Below are 23,692 nucleotides of genomic sequence, written 5' to 3'. Positions count from 1 at the left end.
AGTGGAAAAAATAATATCGTTGGTTTTGTTAGTTCAACTGATTCCAGAATGAGTTTTCTGTTATAACTTTCGTGATTCGAGACGAAGTTTAACCTGAGCTGTCCGATTACTATAGCAATATAACTTTGATCTCTATCAAAATTCGAAAAATATGATAAATTTACACGGGCGGGAGTCACTAATGTCCTCCAGCATGTGGGATTCGATTATAAAATTCAATTTAAACTAGAGAAAGGCAAATGAAAAAAGCCAGTTTTATTGGTAGCAAATATAATATTTGATATAAACATTGTACGTGTTGAGCGAACATTTTCAGTATTCTTCTCCACTCACTTCAATGAATGGAACCTGAAATAAATAATTTTTATTATGAATTTCAATACAATAAAGCAAAATTTCAAAGTGAGAGTATTCTTTGTCTTTTTTACAATGCCGCGTTCATCACTGCGTATGGCATTTTCGCACGGTTAAAATTTAATTCTAATATCGAGCAGATACTGTAGATAAGAATTAAAATCTCTCCATTACTGCACGTTTCAAGAGAAATTATTGAGAATTTTTTGCAGTATTTGTCCAGGTTTCCCTAGCAAATCATCCCGGTATCCGAATAGAACGAACCTGCTCTAGAGTTCGGACCTCCACCATCAAACCCGAAGGTTGTGCTGCTGGGGTTGAAGTGCAGGGGCGGTGGAGGGAGAAGTATGTCTGGGTCTCCCATGTCGGTGGTTCCGCCAGTTGGGAGAGGTAGATTAACGAGGTCCATACCTGTCGTAAAGTAAAATGATCAAGTTAAAAACCTATATGCGGGATAACAATAAAAGTTCGATGAAAGCAACTTATGGTGTAATAAGACTAGCTAGTTCGTTAATTGGCCCAATTACTTTCGCTTCAGGTCGAATTATCTCGCGCTGAATGGCACGATGTGCATCGCGAGCTAAAAATCAAAATCGGCACATACGTTCGGTGTTGAACGGGCAATATTAGCAACTTGTTTAGTGTTGCCAGGATACTTGTGTGCGTCGGGACCAACTCGGCGGAGATGAGGTCCGGGGCACTGGGCCATCCAGACGAGTTCGAGTGTGCAATGGTGAGGATGCTCGACATGGTTCACCACAATTGGGGTATTTAGCCGGACAGTGGCACGGCAACTCATGTGCATCATCTTCTGGCAATTAGCGGTGGTTGCTCGACACCACGTTTTGGCTCTACGTTGAATCACTGGCACTTATGGTAGCGGAGTGGGCGAGAAATTAACCATCATGGAGCATCGGTACCTCAGTTCGAAGCTTGCATGTAGCACATATAATGGGAAATCCACCAGTGACCTAGGCATTATCTTCTTCATTGGTAGATTAATTTGGTAATAAAGTGACTGAGATGCTCTTCTAGTTTTTCGACTGTGAATTTGGGCTCATTTCGTTAGTAGATCTATTCCTTTGTTTTGTTCAGTGCTTCGTGTGGCTCGACGGTGACGAAAGAAGCTGCCAATGAATTTAGTCCTTATTGATTGACTTTTAGTTTTATTTTGCACTTTCAACGAGAGTGCTCCATCGTGAATCTAGTGCTCATTATTCGACTCATTCCCCTGTGCATGATCAAGTTGCCGGCTAGATAGAATTACGTCACTGGCTTTAAAATTTTCACCCTTCGACGACGAGATGCGAAAAAAGTGAGAATAATCTTCTGGAATCGACCGCGTTTGCCTCCATGTGTATTGATGTTTATATTTCTTGTTTTGCTTGGTTCTGTGTGACCCAGAGGTTCCAAGGCACCGGTTAAAGGGCTCTAGTATCGACATCTAGTGTCGACATCGACATTGCTAGTCGGCGAAATCGTGAGAGAAGACCCAGGCGTCAGCGGAATATCAACAAAAGTTAGGGTTCTCTGAGTGGCGAATGCTTGGCTTTAGATGCCTCTTTCGGAGTAGGTCTCCAGGCTGGCTCAAGCTGGAAGAGGAACCCTTTGGTGATCTGTATACTACTACGGCATCTCTGCTGTTAGGCAAGCGAACACCAATCAATAGGAGTAAATATCCCTCCCGCCGACATACCGGAGCCACGGCGGCCCATCAATGTTACCTCAACCGTCGTCGCATTTAGAAAGCCTTCATACCACGGCAATGACAGGGTTATACGAAGAATAAACGGAATTGCATACAACTGTAAATTTAAGTGATTGAATTGACAAAAACTCACCAACAACGGATATGCGAGGCGAGCAGTTACCAATGACTGATACCGACGTATCTTTTTGCACAGTTTGCTCTTCTGAACACAATTCCTCTTTGATTCGCAGATGACAGGAGGAAGAAGAAATCAAAGAGCAAGACCCTGGCGATAGTTCCTCGAGTTCGGACTGAGACGCCAGACCGTCTTTGGTCGAAGCTGGCGACGCGCGTCTTTTGTTGGCGTTCGCTCGGCGGTCCCGCGCGTCGTCCTCACTGCAACAACGCGCAGATTTCCTTCGCCGTTTCTTCTTCAGAACGAGGCATAAAAGACAGCTTACGATAACTGAAATTGAATTAAATACGTCGTTAGACATCAAATTTATTTACGGCTGCTAATGAAAATTTGTTATACTCCGGAAATTGTGAAGTTGACATGTTCTAAAATCGACGTAACATTGGGACAATATTCCTTATACTAATGTAACTTTTTAAAACAATCGTTTGCCAAGATGTTGAAGGTCCTATAAAAATGTCAAAACTGTGTGGAAATTTCGAAACTATAGATTAAATTTGGAATAGCAAAAAACATAAAGAAAACTAGACATAAATCAGTAAATGTGAAAATAAAAATAACGGGACCGAACAGCATTACTGAACAACAGTGTAGCTGCTGAGGCGACAGCTGAAGCCACCAGAATGCTAAGCGAGTACGGAGCCTCCAGCGCCCCGGCGGCGCCCCACTCGCAGTGCTCTCCGCGGTGCGCCGGTCCGCAGACGCAGCGGTACCCTGACCGCGGCAAATTATCAGAGTAAACGGATGCGCACAGTTGAGCTTCATATTCATTGGACAAAGGATTTATAATCTGATTGAAAGTACACAGCACAAAATAATGAAATTTTGTCCGTACATTCTCATTGCTTGGAAACATGAGGGTACTTTGCACTGAAGTTTTATTAATAGGCCTCGACTTATAAATAATTATATTAACATATCGAATAACAACGCTATTATTCATGACCGATGTAATGAGTTTAATTATAATGTAAATGTTTTTATCACAAGTGAAAAACTTCGAATGTTGGATAAATTGATCACTGGAAGACCCATACACAAAGCACTATAAACATTCCACTGAATTCGGATCTGTAATCATAAAATTCATATTTAATCACACTGAAAGTGACAAAATTATGTCCCATACGAAATTACGATCTGTCACAGCCGAATTTTGAAGCATTCCAGGAAATTACACTTTATTTCACTAATATCAGTAGCATTTGAATGTTTCAAATTGAAAGATTGAGCGCTTCATTTTAATCGAATTTAGTTCAATGAATGAACTCAAAGTTCTGATGGACCCAAGCTTAGTGGTTTAGGCAGATAAGAGTCAAAACTCAAAACAAATGAATGGTATGAACAAATAGCGGGATGCGGACATACAAGACAAGAGTGAAAGGACTGAATTATGCAAGTAATAAACTCACCAGGATGAGTGTTTACACACACGCCCAGATTGAGGCAAGGGTCGTAGCGGCATTCGTCGACGTCTAAACACGCGGTGCCGTCACGCGAGAGTTCCTCGCCAGCGGCGCACCTGCAACGCCATTGCGTACAATTTCAGATACAAATTAAAGTTGCTGATAGAGAAAATGTGAGATTATCGATCCGATTGCTCGTACGTTGCTAGAGAAGATATTTGATGAACGGCATTATGATTCTTGTTCAGGTGAGTAAGTAATTGGCTATAGAAAATGCAAACTTCATGAGAAGGGAGTGTAAATGATGGGGAAATATAGAACATAATCTGAAGCTTGTAATTCAATCGAGAAGAGAATAATTCCCCCATAGTTGATTGATTATTGCGCTAGTGGCAAGATAATTGGGTATATAAAGGAAAGGGACGAAAATGAGAGGGATGAAGGGAATGCAAATGAAATAGTAGAAACACAATCTGAAAATTATATTTTGATCGTCACGAGAGTAGCCTAATGATCTGTAAGACCTGTGGCTTCGAGTGAACAAGTTACGGAGCAACACCAATCAACCACCAATAAATTTTTTATTAATGAAGATTCAAATCCGCTACAAACCCGCAGGTGTTGAGGCCCCAGCTGTGGCCGCAGGTCAGAGGAGGAGGACAGCTGGTGTTGGTGCACACAGACGGCGACGTGCATCCCGAGATGACGTTTGCAAAAGACGTTACTGAGCCAGCTGAATTACTCGTGTTCTTGTTGCTGTTGTTGCTGCTGTGGTTATTATTGACAATTTCTGGCAAGGGCAGTAAATGTCCAAAGACGCGAACGGCAGACAAACAGCCTGGCAGAAAAAGTATATTCAATTTAAAAGATATTCAAAAGGGGAACTTTCAGGAGCGTATGTGGTACCATAGGAGCTTTTCTTATAAACGTGTGCGTATAATAAGTTTTTCATTTTCAAAATGAAACCAATCAGGGTTAATTACAATTCCAAGTAAACTAAAAAGCAAACTAGATAATGCAAAATTGAATTTTAGTGAAACCCTATTTCTACTTACAGTATATCTCATCAATGCTCAATTTCACTAATGATAGAATGCATTCATGAATGCATGCAACCAATCTCTTTTTACAGATTGAACACAAACATTTCCACTCATTACACCATTATTAAAATCCTTCCACAAGCTGCCGCCATCCAGCTTGACTCTATTCCTCCTCTTGCGGTGAGACCAAGATCTTTTCTTGCGGCAAAATCTGAAATATTCGAAGCCAGGGAGCCGAGGTTCGTCCGATCTCCAGGAGACAAGCGGCCGGACGTTGGAGTGATGGGTTAGTGATAGAGACTCGCGTTGCTTGTGAGTAGACGCTTCAGTTTTATTTTCAACGAAATATGCTGAAGATATACGTGAATTTTTAGCAGCATCTGGATAACTCTGCGTAAGTTCTACAGTTTCTTTAGAACTTGAGGCGTCCTCCGCAGATCTGAAGGCCACATCCACAGATCTGAAGGCATCATCCGCAGATGTTGGCCTCACATCCTCACTCTCAGTCAGACCTCCCAGCCACGCGCCGTCGTGTCTGCTGACGCTGAAAGGTAAACTCTGCAGCTCTGGCAGCAGAGCGCTGGCGTACGAGTCTTGCTCCGCCTCATCTATGGCCACCTCCAGCAACTCTGCGTGCCTGCAACGATAACTCTTATTTCTATAATATTAGCATAAAATATCAGTTGCTTGAATTGATAAAAGAGCTTTATCGATGACATTTTGCTTATGTACCTCAGTAGTTTATTTATTATTCATTCCCGTAAGATAGTTAGACCATAATACAAGTTTTACTAATGCAAACCGCAGATTCCATTTTACAAATATACTTTTTACTACCAGCATACTAATGATTTATTTAGAAGTATCCTCCTACCTCTGCGCCACGATATGATGCCATTCTCCGTCGTCGAATTTTTTAGCAACGCAGAGCGAAGTGTACACGCAACCGTCCAAGCCAACGACAAGACAAACACTGCCGGCCTGGAGCTCCACACTCAGCCAGTCGGTGCGGTGACGTGACCGCAGAAGCACAAGTGTTCCATCGCTCGTCCGCGTCCGGAACCTAAATAAAATTTATGATTGTGAGTCATGAATCTTTGACAAATGTTTCACTGAATAATGAATGAAAGTTACCTCCATTCGTTATTGTTCACAGACTGGAAACAATGTTCAATTGCATCAAAACATGGATTATTAAGGCGTACCTACTTCTCATAATGTTCTGTACATAAATTCGAAGTTCATGGAGTGGTGAAATGAAATTGAACTAAAGTTATAGCCTATAGGGGAAAACTGTCTTCAAACCTAAGCTCAATTTGCGCCCAATACTCGGGCGGGGTGAAGGAGAGAGCGACGTTGACATGACTTTTGCTGAGGAAGAACAGCGCCGGAGACTCGGCCAGACAGCCGGCACCCGCCCGCCCCGGGGCGCACTCGCACTGCTCCGCGCCCGGCGACCCCTGGCATCTGCGGTATGGTGACGGATCGAATCATCAGTAACTGTTGTATCATCAAACTTTATGCATAATATTGGCTGATTATAGAACTAATCGACTTTAACATTCAGATTGATGAACATGCTGTAAAATACATATATCACTGATAAATATATGGTATACGAGACATCACATAAAACGAATACTGGGTAATTATATGCAAAAACTTTCAAGACCATGATATTTATTTCCGCGGTGAAATTTTCGGGCTGTCAAATAGCTAAGTATTAAATGCAAGTCGTAAAACTGGAGAAATATACAGTTTTTTATAATCTTCCTCTGCATTTCAAGATCAAATAAACAAGCTTCACTTGGTTGAGGGGACACGAAGCGTACCGAGCGTGCCGAGGACACGCGTTCGAGGGCCGGAAGCAGGAGAGGGCGCCACAGCCAGCCACGCTCGCGGTCATGGCGCCTGGCGACCCGAGGTCCTGGAATTCTTTGTTGACGCGCACGTGCGACAAGCAGCCGTGAAAATCATTCTCAGTGTTAAGAGATTTCCTCTCGTGTGAAGATTTGGGGTCCTCATAACGTCCCCCAAGCTGGAGAGGGGCTCCCCAACCAATAGGGCCTTCGTTGTAGGTAAGGGGAAGAGAGCCCCGGCATTGGGTGGACTCGAGAGGAAGGCTGGATGTTGTTTGGCGGGTCGAGGAGAAGGGATCTGAACCTGTGTCCAGGCAGTGATCCAGCATCACGGTCACCGTCTGCAACGTCAGTTGAAACAGAAATTCTACGGAAATAATGAATACTGGAATTCTTGAGAAAGTCGACAAAGATGAACAGGAAATTATACAACGGTGACCAACTATGCAGAACATTACGACACTTGAGAAACTCTATGGCCAATTTGACGAATATTTCATTTACTCTTAGATGTCAGATAAGAGTTATTTAAATGCCACGAACAGCAGCTAATATTAATTATTCAATATGGGCCATCTACAGTAGAAATTTCAGTGCTTCTCATAAAATTCAAGTACAATCGCGATGTTAGTGTAGTCATATGTTTATATTCAAAATTGATCAAATTATGCATGTACCTCATTAATCCAAAAAATGTTGAGTCGATGCCAAACATTGTCAGAGATATTTTTCTGCAGAGTCAAACTTTTCGAAGCTTTTGGTCCGCTGCTTCGGATGGTGAGCTTGGGTCTTCCATCATCGAGAAACAGGTTAAAGTGTCGAGAATTCTGATCGACTCGTGACTGGGAGCTGAGAATGTTGCCAGTTTTGTGCCGAGTCAGCACGAAGACGGTGATGTGCAGTTGTGAACAAGTGGGGAGGGAGGGTAGCACCATGAATGAGGGTACAGAAGAATATTCGGATACAGAAGCGGGACTGTATGGCCTGAAATGTCGGGTGAGAAGTTTACAGTGTGGGCCCACTGTGTGGCCCGGACACGCGCACCTGCCCGAAATGATGGCATTCTGAGGGAAAATTTGGCTTATTTTTAAATAATTCCGTTAGATTCGAATATTATGAAATTCTTTTAAATTTCACAGATATAAATGTGATAAAAGGAGCCAAGATAATTTGTAAATTATGGTCAATTTGAAAGTGACCACCAACGGTGAGTTATAGGAAATCAAGAACTGGGCAGCCTTCTTCTCGGCAGGCAGGCAAATGAGGCACCGGTCAGCCGCTCATGACACGGCGGCGCAACGCCTCACCTGGGCCCAGACGCGGCGTGAGGCAGGCACTTGCCGCCGTTGCGGCAGGCGCCCCGGCTGCATGTCGGCTGTCGCCCGGCGGTGACCGCGTGCGCCGAAGTCAGGCTAGCCAGCAGCCCGCGCTCCTCTTCGGCGCCGTCCTGCACTGGACACCTGAACAGCGCGTGGTGCTTGAGAGGAAGTGAGCATTATCGTGGGTTTATATATATACAGCTTAGATGATGCTCATTCTTGTAAAGTTTCTGTACGTTATATAATTATTAGTGAATTTCTTAGCTGATCTTTCTGTTTTTCGTAAAATTACGTGTTTTGAATATTAGGTAGAACGACCAATAAAGGAACTATTCATTGATTTAAAAATAGGACAGGATTCCTGATGATATTAAAAGTTCAAATGATTTCGGTCTGGTTTGAAGAACTAGGAGACCTTTGACGTTGTTAGAATTGTTCCTAATCTGCTGTGTGAATTATGCAATAGCTTTTTTTCCAAATAGGTTGATCTTAATATACTGGTCTTAGTTTAGTACGAGTATTTAACTATTAGCTCCAAAATTGTTTGATAGTCCCAATTAACGAAGAGTAAGTTTCGTTTTTGACGGGCACAAACGTAAGTAATCATAACGACGTATGTTTTTCTAACAAAACAGGGCGAGGAAAATGTCACGACATTGCAATAAACGCGATAAAATAACGCAATTTCGACACTAAAAAACATAATTTCCATTTTTTTGGGGTACAAATGCCAAGGTGTATTCTTCCACCTGCACGAAGATTCTATACGCAGGGAAGGCCCGGCGTGGCTGCGAGCGCCGGCATCCGCGAGGTGCCAGCGCTGGTCCAGCGCCGCGCGGTCGCGGCAGCAACAGCGGCACGCAACTCGTCGAGACGCGCAGTCGCCCAGCGCCGAAACGCCCGCGCCCAACACAGCCGCACCGACTTCGGCCTCGATCTGCCGTGCCACTGCGCTCGACACGAAGTAATTGTAATAGTGAAGCGGGGGTAATGAGCTACATTAATATTTCAGGGTATTTGTTAGTGGGTCCAACGCTACGTGGATGACTGAAACAAGGCAAGGAGTAATTCAGGCTGGAAGATATACTCGTATTATTAAATCGAAGAGAATTTCAAAACTTTATAAAAATTCATATGGACTTCAAGTGAATACGACTAGCAGACTTAAGCTCAATGAATATCGATACAATTAGAGAAAGTTTGGTGTATGGCTACTGATTACGTCGCTGTTACTTCCGAAGAAAACATCTTCATGTTAACATCTTCATTTTTAGTCGCTGGGAGAAGTGCAGCTGCTGGCAAAACTGGACCGCTCAGCGTTTTAAGTGCGGCCAAAACAATAACATAACAATAATAACAAAGTCTCGCTACAATAGAACTATTCAATTATGTTCTGTGAACTAGGTGATCACAAATGCTGATAAAACGTTCCATCAAAACCTGGTTGACTTTACTCACCAGGGTAGAAGCTAACCCTGTACCCAGCATCAGCCGTGAGATGAGGGTCGAGATGAAAGGGCGGGCCATGACCCTGAGACCAGTCGTCAGGGTCGTCTAGGGTTAAGGTGAAGGGAACCTTTGACCCTGCAGGCAACCCCAGCCCTCCACCATCGCTGCCCCCTGCCATGGGGGGGAGCTGTACTCTGGACCCCCCCAGAAGGAAGGGAGGGTTGTCGTTCACGTCTTCGACGTTCACCTGAGGCACCGGAACTCCGCGCGTTTAAATGTGGGACATGAATTTAAGTTATAATTCGAGGTTTATATGAAATAATTTTACATGCGAGTAGGGATAAATGATATGAATTAAAATAGGATTGAAAAAGAGAAATTAAGTTAGGAATCAGTCAGGATTCTAGGTATAATTTGAATTAATTTGAGGTGCGGATAGGTGTGAATTTCAAGTTGATGAGCATTACAGTAGAATAGAGGTTTAGAGTTGACTCTAATTTTATGTGAACTGGATGTGATAAATCTTTAGTTCGGCTATTTATTAAACCTGTTAAACCTGTCTCTTTGATCTGCAAAAAGGACCTTGAATTTCTAAATAAAATGTATTGACAAACTTCACCCATAAAATACAATGAACCTCCAATTAGAATTGCCAAGGATCTTCAACATAGGATTTAACGTGAACATTTAACTAGAAGGAATCGTGATCCTTCAATTAGAAGAAGCCGCCTCCCTTGAGTACTAAGTACATTGATTACAACGTATCAACACGCGTTACCGTGACCAGCAAACCATCGCTACCGTGACCAGCGAACTATCGTTACCGTGACCAGCGAACCATCGTTACCTTGACTAGCGAACCATCGTTACCTTGACTAGCGAACCATCGTTACCGTGACCACCGAACCATCGTTACCGTGACCAGCGAACCATCGTTACCGTGACCAGCGAACCATCGTTGCCGTGACCAGCGAACCATCGTTACCGTGACCACCGAACCATCGTTACCGTGACCAGCGAACCATCGTTACCGTGACCAGCGAACTATCGTTACCGTGACCAGGGAACCATCGTTACCGTGACTAGCGAACCATCGTTACCGTGCCAGCGAACCATCGTTACCATGACCAGCGAGCCCTCGTTACCGTGACCAACGAACCATCGTTACCGTGATCAGCGAGCCCTCCCCAGTCAAAAATCAAAGTGATATCGCCGGCGTGTTTAGGTAGATTAAGGTAGAGACGCTCGGTTGGGGCGCCCGTGTAACATCTCCGCATCATCGGCGTCCATTTTTTTATGCGCGACGGTTCGCTCTTAAACGGCACGCGGCCGCGGCGCGTTTCATAGAATGACCGCGCGCGGCAGCGCCTCTATCATAGTCGCAACGTGCATGAAACTCCGGCGCAACTTACATGACCGCCTCCAACTATTTATTAAAAAAAACCTCGGCGGTATATCGCCAGGATTATTGCCTCTGCACTACCATACTGGATATGCATACACATTCATGTGAACGTGCATGCATTTCCAGCATGACAGTACAAGCAAAGAATCTCGGGATATACAGCCGAGGACATATTAAAATGATCAAATACTAATTTCCATAAAACATAAACAAAAGTAAGGTTTTGAATACAATGAAACGATTGGCAGCTGAAAAAATGTATTGAAAAAAACATTTAAAGGTCACAGTATCGAAGTGATAACCGCTATGCCAACGTTTTATTTGAACTAGACTCTCAGGTCTCATTTTAATGAGAGACTAATCAACACTTGGCGAGAATTGACCATCTAGTAACAAGTTGTCAGGAGTGTGAAACTGTGAACGTGTCAAATGGTGACAGGAGCGGTGTTGAAGATGACTGCACATTGCGACAAGTAGGGGAACTGGATGCCAAAGAGGAACATTCAAACATGAGTGGTAGCGTGCAGTTAATTATGCATGTGCGAAACATTCTAACAGACTAACACATTCAGCCGTACCAATTGGTCTATCGAACTGATTTGCAAGAGTCTATAAAATTATTTCTACAGTGGTTGTGAATAATAGATCAAATGCTATCGTCGAAACTTTAGTAGGAACTTGTGACCTTCCTAGTTCCTAACATTGCCATATTCAATGGAAAGTTCGGAAATTTATGTTCTAATAATATGCAATTCTTCGAAAATCACCAAATTCACATTACGTCGATTTCACTCTGGTACCAAACCCAACGATACAACGAAAAACAAGCATATAATTACAATGAACCAGTAACTTGATTACTTACGGAGTTGAACTTGAGACTATAGGATTTCAATCCGTGTTTGTATGCGTTTCTCTTGCGACGACATGGTGACCGCTTGACTGGTGAAGACTAAGCCTAACCATGCAGTTGAACTTAAGTGATCTAGCATTTCCACACATGGATCCAACTTTCTCGATGAGATAGAAATTAAAACCTGAAGTATATGGACACGAGCAGCTAAAATAACATGATCATGTCAGCATATACCTCGAGTTAAAAATTTCCATTATTGCCAGTTCCGGAATCTTCTAAACGAAGTAGAATGCCGGCATTATGGCGACTCTAGGTTCCCGTAATGCTGGTGGAGCGTTTCTCAATGAACTCCACTTGCAGAACCATTGTACAGAAAAACGAATACATTTCTAGTAAAGTTCAGCTTTTAAAATATAATTTTCAAGTCGAATAGTTCACTTTTCCCACTACTATTACAAGATTGAAATGAGCAACGTTCGCCGTTGCGTGTAATCTGCACCAGTACAACTAGCGAACTAACGCCGGTGACTGTCCCGCCCGCGGGCAGCAGCGGAGCGGCAAGGCAAACGCGAACGAACGTGTCACGTCGTGTAAACAACTCAACTCACTGCCTCAAGCTGCATCACGTTAAACAGGAATAATATTTAAACATTTGAAGAGGCTAGCAACAAATTTTGCCCTGTGAACATGATAAAGTAACTATGAGGAAGAAGAACCGTAAAGCATTGACCAGGTTTTGTCATCGAGGTTATTTAAACTAATGACTATACTTCTTTTAATTCGTTCAAAAAGTAGTGAGATGACTGAGCAGAGTTATATACGCTATGTATGACACTCATGCCCAGTAACCGCCATTGAATAAAACGATTTTAATTCACTGAAGTAATTATTTGAACCGCAACACGATATGATACAATTGTGAAACTCACCTGAAAATATTACAATTTTTTAGACCTTATTTGAATAACCGAAGGTACATTGTTTAATGCCTGTGATCAAGCAATGCACTGTAATCACAATATCAAGCAGTTTCATCCCAACTCATAGCGACCTGAACATTTAATCAAATGCTTATAGGCCCTGAATGCATAACCGAAAGTTCATCTGTTGCTTTTTCTGCCAATTAACAGCTTACGTATTAGTTATGTGTGTTATATGACATGAATTAGAAATTTATCTCTTGTAGCTGCAAGCATTACTTTTCTACTGCCACGTACTTATCAAGTATTTTTCTGCTTTCGCACCCCTTAATCATATTTCCATGGCTTCAAGCACCCTGAGGTTTTTGAAGATAGCCAAATAAATCCAGATATTTTTGTCCTATAATTAATGTAGTTATTATCTTACAACACGTAAGCTTAAAAAATTGGTACAATCAATTCTCATTTCGTTCCATCATATGCCTTGACAAACGTACGCATGTACGTACATACATCAACGCAGAACGAGCATTTAGTCGAACTGTAAGTATTAAAATCATTTAAATTGATTACGAACTGAGCTCACATTCTTTTTGTCAGATAAAAGTATTCCATTTAACAAGAAAGTGACAGTGTTCTGAGATGTTTAAAAATGCAATGGCTCTGTGTAAACATCGGTATACGATATCATCAACGATCTTTTGTTCAACAGGAGTGGATGTCAAAGTTTAAGTTTAGGTTCGAACACCAACTTACGCACGTACGTTTTCGATTGAGGAATCGATTATATACAGTGGGGGGAAATAAATATTCGTACACTTGAAAAATCGTATTTTAATGTATGTAAGTACACAAACTTATTATATATAGCAGCCGAAACATGGTCGTAAGTAGCAGGCGGCCCCTGGTTTGTAAACAACCTTAAAGTCTCGCGCAAATTACCGCCGATGGTCGCTAAGCGGCCCGTCCATCGCCTCCCGCCGACGAGCGCAATGTCGCCGAGATTTGGGAGAAGCGGCCAATCTGCCGTTGCGCGCTCATAATCGCCCTCCACGCCGATACACAACCGCGCCACGGCCTTAACTTTTAACTGGGTCGTTACCGTGACCAACGAACCATCGTTACCGTGACCAGCGAAACATCGTTACCGTGACCAGCGAACCATCGTTACCGCGACCACCAAACCATCGTTACCGTTACTAGCGAGCCCTCGTCACCGTCACCAGCGAATCATAGTGTACGATGTTAATGGCTTATGTACGCCGTCCTTTTCTATGCACGTTTTAGGCGTATCTAATTAGTTATTAACAACCTGAGGCAGGTTCTGGTGCCTTAAGTTAAGTACGAGGACGTCTGGTCTGGTACGAGTTAAGTACAGATTAGATACTTATACTTAGTGAGAATAAATCGGCTAACAGTTTAGGATAATCACATTATAAGTTGGAGCTTTAACACTGATGTCTTCGGCATCCTGTTGAAATATGGATAAGTCTAGAGCGTATCTTCTGCTCTGACATTAATTTAGGGTTACTGTCGTATTGGATACGGACAGGAGTAAGGGCTTACACACGACGTTCTCGGCCCAAGACTGAGGTTTCCCGGTCTGGGCAGAGCTCATATAGCTTCGCTAATTGACGTCACCAAGGGCGTGACTTGATAAACAGGAAAGGCTAATACAATGAAATGCTTATGAACAGATCGCATGTGAAGGAGATTATCTTTAGACAAGGAAGACATCAATCAGGAAACATCCAGGGACGAATGGTATCCACATTGTCACCTGACAATAGTTACCGTGACCAGCGAGTCCTCGTTACCGTGACCAACGAACCATCGTTACCGTGACCACCGAACCATCGTTACTGTGACCAGCGAACCATCGTTACCGTGAACAGCGAACCATCGTTACCGTGACCAGTGAACCATCGTTACCGTGACCACCGAACCATCGTTACCGTGACCAGCGAATCGTCGTTACCGTGAGGGTGGCGGTGGCCGTGAGTGGAGGGCTGCCGCTGTCCCAGGCAAGCACACTGAGCAGGTGTAGGGGGCGGCTCTCCCTGTCCAGTCCCCTGTTCAGGGTGACGCTCCCTCCGTCGCTCACCCTAAACACGCCCCCTGGGTCGCTCTCCGCGGATATGCCGTACGTCACCAGCCCGCTCGCCCCCTGACCAAACTAGCACGTCAATTTATATCAAAATTAGAAGAGGAGTTTACTAAGCTACAGCACGGCAGCTTAGTGAAGGGACAAACCTGGCATAATTGACAACAGATTGAAATGAATTACTGAATGGACAGAAGTATAGCCTCATGATAAACAGCAGGATATCTCCATAACAAAGGATGGTAGTTGATGATGATGTTAGCGCTACTGACGGTGTCGAGGTCAGACGCGCTGAAGGAGGCGACGAAGGAGAGCAACGGCAGGTCCTCAGGCAGCGCCACGCTCTGCTCAACTGACGCGGTGCTGAACGCTGGACGGTTGTCGTTCAGGTCCTGGACGGTGACCGTGACAGAGCATTCCGACACGCGGGGGTGCGAGCTCCACGGCATGTCGCCCTACAGTCACGGGGGCCAGAGAGAGAGAGTCACGGGTGTCAGCCTGGGCGGAGACCATGACGGAGCATTCCGACACGCGGGGGTGCGAGCATCACGGCATGTCGCCCTACAGTCACGGGTGCCAGAGAGATAGAGAGTCACGGGTGTCAGCCTGGACGGCGACCGTGACAGAGCATTCCGACACGCGGGGGTGCGAGCTCCACGGCAGGTCGCCCTACAGTCACGGGTGCCAGAGAGAGCGAGAGTCACGGGTGTCAGCCTGGACGGTGACCGTGACAGAGCATTCCGACACGCGGGGGTGCGAGCACCACGGCATGTCGCCCTACAGTCACGGGTGCCAGAGGGTCACGGGTGCCAGAGAGAGAGAGAGAGAGTTACGGGTGCCAGAGAGAGAAATAGAAACACGGGTGCCAGAGAGGAAGCAAGTCACGGGTGTCAGAGAGAGTCACGCCCTTGAGTCACGGGTGCCAGAGAGCCAGAGAGTCACGGTTGATAAAGCGAAAGAGAGTCATAGTTACGAACCTCCAACAGCTTAACCTTTGTATCTCAACGCTCATAAATTTCCATTATCAGATCTTTATATATGAATAGCATTAGAGACAATCATTAACATATCCGTAGAGACGTGTAACAGACGAGGGAACCGCCAGTTGACGGATCTCATGCAAATGAATACATTTCGAAATTCTAAATCTTGTACAATCCACGTAAACACTAAGTAACCAGCGCTATTTTGAACTGAAATAGCCAACGTGATATAACGATATAAACGGAATTTAGACAAATAATTTATACATCTTCACGCTTGTTTTGTCGTCATACTATGTTCAAAAAATATTTCGAATTGCGATAAATCTTTCAATTACTCTTGGTCAAACATAAATCTAGTAACGGAGTTTCTGAAGAGAGTGCATGGCGTGTGAAGGAAAATTCCCAACTCCGACAAGGTGCGATCCGTCTGATGGTCCGATGTTGAACACCACATGGAAGCCCCAATAGGAAAACGATATCGACAATGGCCGAAACAAGTGAAGTCAAAAGTCTACGGAGGCTTTGAGATTGTTTTCAAATGTGTGTCTGATCCCTGAGAAAACCTCTCGATATTCCTAGAATCACAAAAAAATGCCCCAATTTTGAATAAAATATTTGACTTAAAATAAGTTTAGGGATCTGTTTCTAATCTAATCACATTGACTCAATTAAGGGTTTAGAGGTTTTACAAGGGCATCCGTTTCCAGGTGATGAATGCATGACACTTCTTATATAATCAGTAAATTCTTAGCATCAAAATCATTAGGTTAAATGGTCACTCACTATAGCTCAATGATTTATGAAAATCTCAACTATTACATGATCCAAATAGGACGAATCATTTAGTGTAGGCAGAAACAATTTTACAAATATCAAATTCCTTTATCGAGTTTAATTTATCATCGTAGTAAAGTATTTATTTGCAACAATACCTAAAAAAATCAAGGTAAAATCTAATTGACTGATCAATGAAATATACTTTCCGATGATGAAGAAGGCTTTTATAATTCATAATTAAGAAAAGGAAGAATTCATCTGATAGTCACATAATTATTCAAAACAATAATTAATTATTTTGCACAAAAGAATTTACACAAGCTTGTATCACGCACGTACCAAATTTATGCATGTAATGCGCCTAATTAACGCAACGAGGGACCAACAGACACATGACGACGCACCTGATCGGTGACCTGCACTCTAAAGTTGAGTCCCGCTCTGTGCTGTGGGTTCTCAAAATCCAGCGGCACTCTAGAGAACAGGTCAGCACCAGCTGTGCTTGCTGCCACTTCCACCAGCTGCCAGCCGTGACCGCTCCCTGGTACCACCTGTCGCGTGAGTGATGTATTTTAACATCTGCACGACTATGAGTTCTAACTACAGGACAGTCATTGATCATGTGAGTAGGGGTGAAGGAAAGTGTTAACAAGAGACTGTACTTTCATCAATACGAATCAAGAACCTCAACTAAAAAAATCAATAGCTGAAATCATAGATTACCATGCTGTTAAGCATGCTAATTATCAACTACTACGAACTTATGCCTTTATGGTTTAAGTGACGTATAAATTTCTTGCTTTATCGCTGAAAAATTAATGTCCCAATATGCCAAGATTTTTCCGAACATACAATAAATGAGGCACTTAATTTGATGATATGCAAAAAATGAAAATAATTCAAGGGCGAGTCAGATACTTGTCGTACATTGGTACCTTACTACAATACTTCCTTCACTGCCCTAATGCTTTTAAATAAATATGTCTCTATGAACTAAAAGGGCTCACCGTGCTGACTATGAAAGGAACCATCAATTACCCGGTATGCGAACACGTTGCTTGTATCAGGATCCGTCACCACGAGAGTCGAGATGAAATTTTCAGAGGCGTTGCTGCGAGATTTGGACGATGGAAGGCCGCGGGAGGGAAATTCTCTGTTGGAAGACAACACTGCGCTGGATGATAGTGCTTCCTTGGGCAACGTGACTTCGATAGACGAAGGAACTCCGTCGGTCGAAGAAACGTCTTGTGAAGACGATACACCAATGGATGACGATGCTCCATGGGACGAAGAACGCTGGAAAGATGGTTGACGATGTTCGGGGACCAAGACATCGACGTGCGATCGCACGAAGGAAGGAGGAACGTCGTTGACGTCGTCGATGTTTACGGTAACGGTGCAAGTACCTGAACAAACAGCAACGTAATGATTTTCTATTCCTTAGCGATGTTCTACGATAATTAAATCACATTGTATGCTAACTTAGTGTTTTAGGGGATAATCAAATGTATAGTTAAAGTTAATCTTTAATAAAATTAATGTGATTTAATTGTAGTCAGTTAAAAACTACTGGGAATCCTAACATGTTTTATTTGGGATCATGTGTAGGAAAGAAATGTCAAAAATGGACACTTGTACTCCCATCTGCAGACTTTTTTAGAATAAACTGGAAGTTTAGGCTTTACGGGGCAACACGATTTTATGGTCGCAAGTGAAATTTTAACTGGCGTTTCGTTAGTGCGAGGCGCTATGTTAAAGAGAGCTTTGCTCTTCGCCCAAGACACTGCGTGAAAAACAAGTCTTTGTCAGAGCAAATGTCAACAAAACCCAAGTTGCTGCGGTCATAAAGGAACTAAATTCACACGCACCGCTCGCAATATAGTAAAAAACGCTTCAGAGAAAAGCTACTGTTATTTAGCGCACCATCGTTATTCTGAAGACGATGAGCGAGGCATGGGAGGCCTGTTGCTGCCAGCTAGTACGCTGGATATTTCTAGGAAAAATTATCATTAATATAAAATATAAATGCACAATTTGAATTGAATTAAATTAAAAAATCTTCTAAGTAGAGTCGGTCACCATCAAGCGAATCATGCGCATAATTACAGATAATGATCCGAAAAATATCTCAACTTATCAACCAACAAACTTGCGAAAAAAGCCAGAACATAGGAAAGTTTCCATTGTTAAGCATACAATTAGGAAAATTTACGTCCTTTGTTAAGAAATAATCAAATGCTCAAAATGAGCTGATTAAACGGATCAACGATTAGAATACGGATGGAGGTAGTGGTATCAAAATTAATGAAGTAAGGAGTTGAACTCTTCAATCGGAAAGAAGTAATGGGCGGAACCCTTCACTCGGAAAGAAGTAATGGGTTGAACTCTTCACTCGGAAAGAAGTAATGGGTTGAACTCTTCACTCGGAAAGGAGTAATGGGCTGAACCTTTCACTCGGAAAGAAGTAATGAGTTCTTCACTCGGAAAGAAGTAATGGGTTGAACTCTTCACTCGGAAAGAAGTAATGAGTTGAACCCTTCACTCGGAAAGAAGTAATGGGTTGAACTCCGCACTCGGAAAGAAGTAATGGGTTGAACCCTTCATTCGGAAAGAAGTAATGGGTTGAACTCTTCACTCGGGAAGCCGACTGATTTAAAGGCAGAATTTTTCCTCGAGAAAAGCTGCATCACAATCTCGCACAAATTCCTTACAAATTATTAAGCTGGCCGGTCAGCAGCGACGACGGACAGGCGACAACAGCAATGCCAGGAAAAAATTAATTGCATTTTTGGACATGGTGGACATTTTTGGCGTACTTGAGCAAAACGAATGAAGGAATTTATATGAATTTATTTCTTGCATCTGGCTGTAAACAACAAAATTTTATTTGTTCTACTTCTTAACTGGGAAAACATCCCAAATATCAGAAGAAACTTAGGATTAATTTTAACAGATTACTAATAATCTCATCGAACCATCATAAGGAAGTGAAGCAGTGCAGGGAAACAGGGAAATAACCTATGAATGACGCTTGGAGAAATGGTAGCGTGAAAAAAACTATATTAATGTCAACATTGGTTCGGTATTAATGAATTTTCCTTCTATAGTAAAAACAGAAAATTATGTGACCGGTAATATACTTTTGTCCCTTTATTGTTCATATTTATTATATGAACGGTAATAAACGTTTGTCAATATTGGTTCGGCAATAATAAAATTTCCTTCTATAGTAAATAGAGAAAATAATATGAACAGTGTTACATTTGCGTCCGATATATTATTGACTGCGATGAATTCAGAGAGTGAGCCATCATGTGGTATTTAGAATAAGTAATTAATACCTCCTCAATGTTTCTCAATTAAGAAAAAAAAAATATTGCGTATTCATTTCGAGACACCAACAGCAATTCATGTAAAAATATGTATATATATTATCACCCGTAAAATCTCTTCATCTGGTGAAGGCACCACAGCTCATTGGATGTATTTAGCATACAAATGCTGATCTTCTTCTCTTTTCTTTCTTCCAGCAAAAAATGGAAGCCCAGCAGCTCGTGTCAGTCCAGCAGACATCTTCCCGCCCGGTGCCAAGACGAGCGTCAAAACATTGTGGGATTGCGCGCTTCAAACCCGCGGGAATACCGCATATATAAGAAATATTGTGATGAAATGACGCAAAAAAAAAAAGATCAGAAAAACAGAAAATCCAAAATAGATACACGTGACAAATTATCACAGCATTACCAATGAGAAATACAATGGACGCAGCATTGATTCGTACAGTGGATCTTGAGAATAATATAAGCATCAGACATTATTGAATATTTCGGCAAATACAAAATCAAAGATAAACCGATTTTTTTCCAGATAAGTATGGAGCACAAGTTAAGAACTGAATTTAAACTGGCTAATGAAGAAAAGTTTGAGAAATCACTCAAAAAATCCAGGGAATATGAAGGATTAAATAGTTTAGAGATTTTTCAGAGATGACGACTGTTCCTAATTTCAATTTTTTAATGTTAAAAAATTATCCATGATTCTCGGGAAGAAAATTCGTAAAATTTCCAGCGCATTTAACAGAGCTGCTATGATCGTGATTCTAGCCTTGGGTGCTCACAAGAATAGCTTGCTAATAATCCGGTTATCCTACAGAAAGATATTACAAGACTCGATATAAACTTCGGTGAGCAGCGCGGGGAAAGTTCATAAGAGTTGAGCAAGCGGCTTTTGAGGAGCGGACGCGCGGAGTTACTTCTTCTGGATTATTTTAAACGGCGCCTGAAGCTAACCGTCAAAATAAGAAACTTTCAGAGTCACGACTAAAAAACAGGCAGATTTTGCAGCAGAATGTCGAGTTTAAATTTAATTTTAAAATATAAAACTTTAGTTGCTTGGGCATAGAACTTCTGGATGTAAAAAATATAATAAAAAGGCACTTCAAACAATTCCATTATGAAAAATCATTAATAGAACCTAGCAAAGAAGCTATCTCGCATCGTAAGTCCCAGTATATTCCTCAAAGACAAGGTCGGAGGCGTCGATCATCATTATTATTAAGTAACGTTTTTCATTAAATAGAAAAATATTCATCGCTCACTTGAAGCGGGAGGCTTCAGATGGCCAGTGGCAGGAAGCTGAATGTGAAGAACAAGGTTGGCATCTAAGATGGAGCGGAGGATATGAAAGGCTACAGGGACACAGACAAGAGGTCTAAGTGTCTATAAAGTTTGTTACATATCGCATTAAAAGAATAACATTTGTGGAGAATGAACCTTGAAGACCTCCTCCGTCAGTAGCAGCAAGCACAAGCCCGTAAGATGACGTGTGCTCCCTGTCTAGACAGCAGACGGCCGTACGCAGAGCCCCCGTCTGCCTGTCAACTGTGAACATAGGCAGGCGGGAGCGTTCATCAATGACGTTCTTCAGCAGCGAATACGACAGGCGGGCGTTGTCGCCTTCATGCGGGTCGTCTGCGTCGTGCGCAGTCACTACCGCCACGGTCGTTCCTTGAGAAAAAAACTAAATTACCCCATGAAGAATTTCAGACAATTGATAAGCTGAAAAAACATGAAAGATAAATTTATCAATCGCATGTATGTTTAGATTTAGGGTAATGGAAAACCTGATCAGGCGTCAGAATTCGAAGACACGAAAAAAGTAAGATGCTGCCGCCGTTCAGCGTATACCTCATGAATCGCAGGACGCTTGGTAATCGCAGGTGTAAGACGAGAGTTGGTCTAACGGGCCTGACACAGCGTAGGATGTCTCCTTATCTTTCACATACTTTTTGTGTCTTGTCTGGGCTAGCTCGGTGGTCGCGTCTATTATATATTGACACGACCGACAGATTATAATTTTGGGATACGCCAATTACGAAAATACGTTAATTGACCAAAGTTGCAGGTCAAACTTTGTAAAAGAATCATGCAGTATCGATTTCCAGAGTAGTGAAACTTGGGAAACTTCCAACATCAACGAAAATTAACTTGATATCAATATAATTCCTTAATCATCAAGAGCGAGGGTATAGATCTCGAATACAAAGTCTCTCTTTAAACCTGGCATCTCGATTACAAAGTCACTTTTTAATCCTGATATCTCGAATACAAAGTCTCTCTTTAATCCTGGTGTCTCGAACATAAAGTCTCTCTTTAATACTGGTATCTCGAATACAAAGTCTCTCTTTAATCCGGGTATCTCGAATACAAAATATATTTTTAATCCTGGTCGATTACAAAGTCTCTTTACAACCCTATGGTGTTCAAACACATAACGTAAAACTTTGTCAAGTCATCCCGCTAAGTAAAAGATTGAACGCGCTAGGTTGCCACGACAATGAATTCATGAACTTCTTCCTCTCGCCCTCAGCGTGCTTTTGTGACCGCCTTCGACTAACTATTATTTGAGAGCTGTTCTTATTGCGACTCTAGAACGGCGATTTCGTCATATCGTTTCTATATGCGAACTAGATAACGGTAAATATTATTAAAAATATTAAATTAAATACATTCACAACTAATTCAACTGGAAATTTGTTGTGTATAATTTTCGCCACTTTTAAATCTTTTCTTCGAATGTGAGACACTGAATTTAACATTAATCAGATTGCTTACCTCTGAAGATAAGTTGAATGAAATAATATTCACTAAGTAAACAATGATACAGGCATCTAAATTGTCCAAAATCTGAATATGAAATATTTCAACAGATTTTATGTGAATATTTAGATCGTTATCACTAAGAAAACAATTTCACGCTTGAGATGTGAAGTTTAGTCTGAAAGTCGTGTTGCTACTTTTCAAATATCGTTGTGCTAATATTATTCCACATGCGCACTGCAAAACTGTGCCAACAGGAGCTTGCGTAAGAAGTTTGGTGGTCCTGGCAAGTATAGAAGCTGTCCCTGAACTCAGACACATCGACCAAAGAAATCTCCTAGAGTTTCAGGACAGTTTGCAGCAAGCCGAGAGAATATTTCCAATGTTGCGGTTTCTTGTTTCCTTGTAAGTTTTTTAACTTAATTGTAAAATGTAAACTTTCGGGAAACGAATACTGAATTTTTCTGTAATTATATCAGACTCATTAAACCTGCAATATTTTCAAAAACTTGAGCGACCTAAGTTGTTTAATTATCTTCCAGTTACATCCACGGTTTAATTGAGAATAGAAAACTTTGAAATTTTACTGTAAAGTGCCAAAAGAGCATAAAATAAGTAAATTGCGACATGCGATATCGAAGCCACTGCCGTTAAAAAGCCGCGAACTTTTCCTAACATCGATAAAAGTCGCATAAACTTGTCGAGCGTGAAACTTGGCTTGTTCACGATAACGGAGCGGAGCTTCCAACTTTATGACGAGGAAAATCCGTCTTTTAGAATCAAATAACACGGAAAAACGATAATATTTTCAATTAAAATTTCAAAATCAGGCGCGTGCCGAAATATTATAAGGGATTATTTGCCGTGATACGGATCTGATTGTTCGGGGCGTAGAAGTTCGAATACTTTTTAACATATTAAGACAAGCAGGTTTGTCGTGCATCACCTTGAAATTATAAAATCAATTTTTTTCATTAAAAAGCAAAATATTTTTCATTCAGGTTTAAGTTTTTGATATTGAAAAGTTTCATCAATAAAAAACGAATGACAACCTCGTGATTATTAATTAAAAAAGTTATCACCTGACATCGAGTTTTCCAAGACGTGTGCGTCGATGACGTCATGCGGGAAGACGGGTGCGTTGTCGTTGACGTCTTTGAGGTTGACGAGTACGTCAGTGGAGGCCGTGTACTGCCCGTCCGTGGCCGTGACCGTCAGACGCCAGCGCGC

General features: G+C 42.1%; 2 protein-coding genes across 2 annotated transcripts; both read right to left on the bottom strand.

Annotated features, from left to right (window-relative positions):
- Positions 1–259: 259 nt before the first annotated feature.
- Positions 260–10,295, bottom strand: LOC108680858 (neural-cadherin-like). Its single transcript, XM_047882691.1, has 15 exons — positions 10,233–10,295; positions 9,326–9,563; positions 8,617–8,815; positions 7,856–8,008; positions 7,226–7,592; positions 6,522–6,889; positions 5,995–6,156; positions 5,564–5,752; positions 4,809–5,326; positions 4,259–4,484; positions 3,653–3,762; positions 2,820–2,954; positions 2,196–2,510; positions 619–765; positions 260–348 (listed from the first exon to the last, which is right to left on the bottom strand). Exons 1-15 carry the CDS (start codon positions 10,293–10,295, stop codon positions 335–337), a joined length of 3,204 nt encoding a protein of 1,067 aa, XP_047738647.1. The 3' UTR covers positions 260–334.
- Positions 10,296–14,448: 4,153 nt separating this feature from the next.
- On the bottom strand, positions 14,449–23,686 carry LOC108680857 (putative neural-cadherin 2). The gene is made up of 6 exons (XM_018169771.2): positions 23,545–23,686; positions 21,137–21,370; positions 17,403–17,770; positions 16,769–16,915; positions 14,874–15,056; positions 14,449–14,664 (listed from the first exon to the last, which is right to left on the bottom strand). Exons 1-6 carry the CDS (start codon positions 23,549–23,551, stop codon positions 14,449–14,451), a joined length of 1,155 nt encoding a protein of 384 aa, XP_018025260.2. The 5' UTR covers positions 23,552–23,686.
- Positions 23,687–23,692: the final 6 nt, after the last annotated feature.

Source organism: Hyalella azteca, unplaced genomic scaffold, assembly GCF_000764305.2.
Source record: "Hyalella azteca isolate HAZT.00-mixed unplaced genomic scaffold, Hazt_2.0.2 contig11075, whole genome shotgun sequence".
Lineage (NCBI taxonomy): Eukaryota > Metazoa > Arthropoda > Malacostraca > Amphipoda > Hyalellidae > Hyalella > Hyalella azteca.
This window is presented reverse-complemented; position numbering and strand designations above follow the sequence as displayed.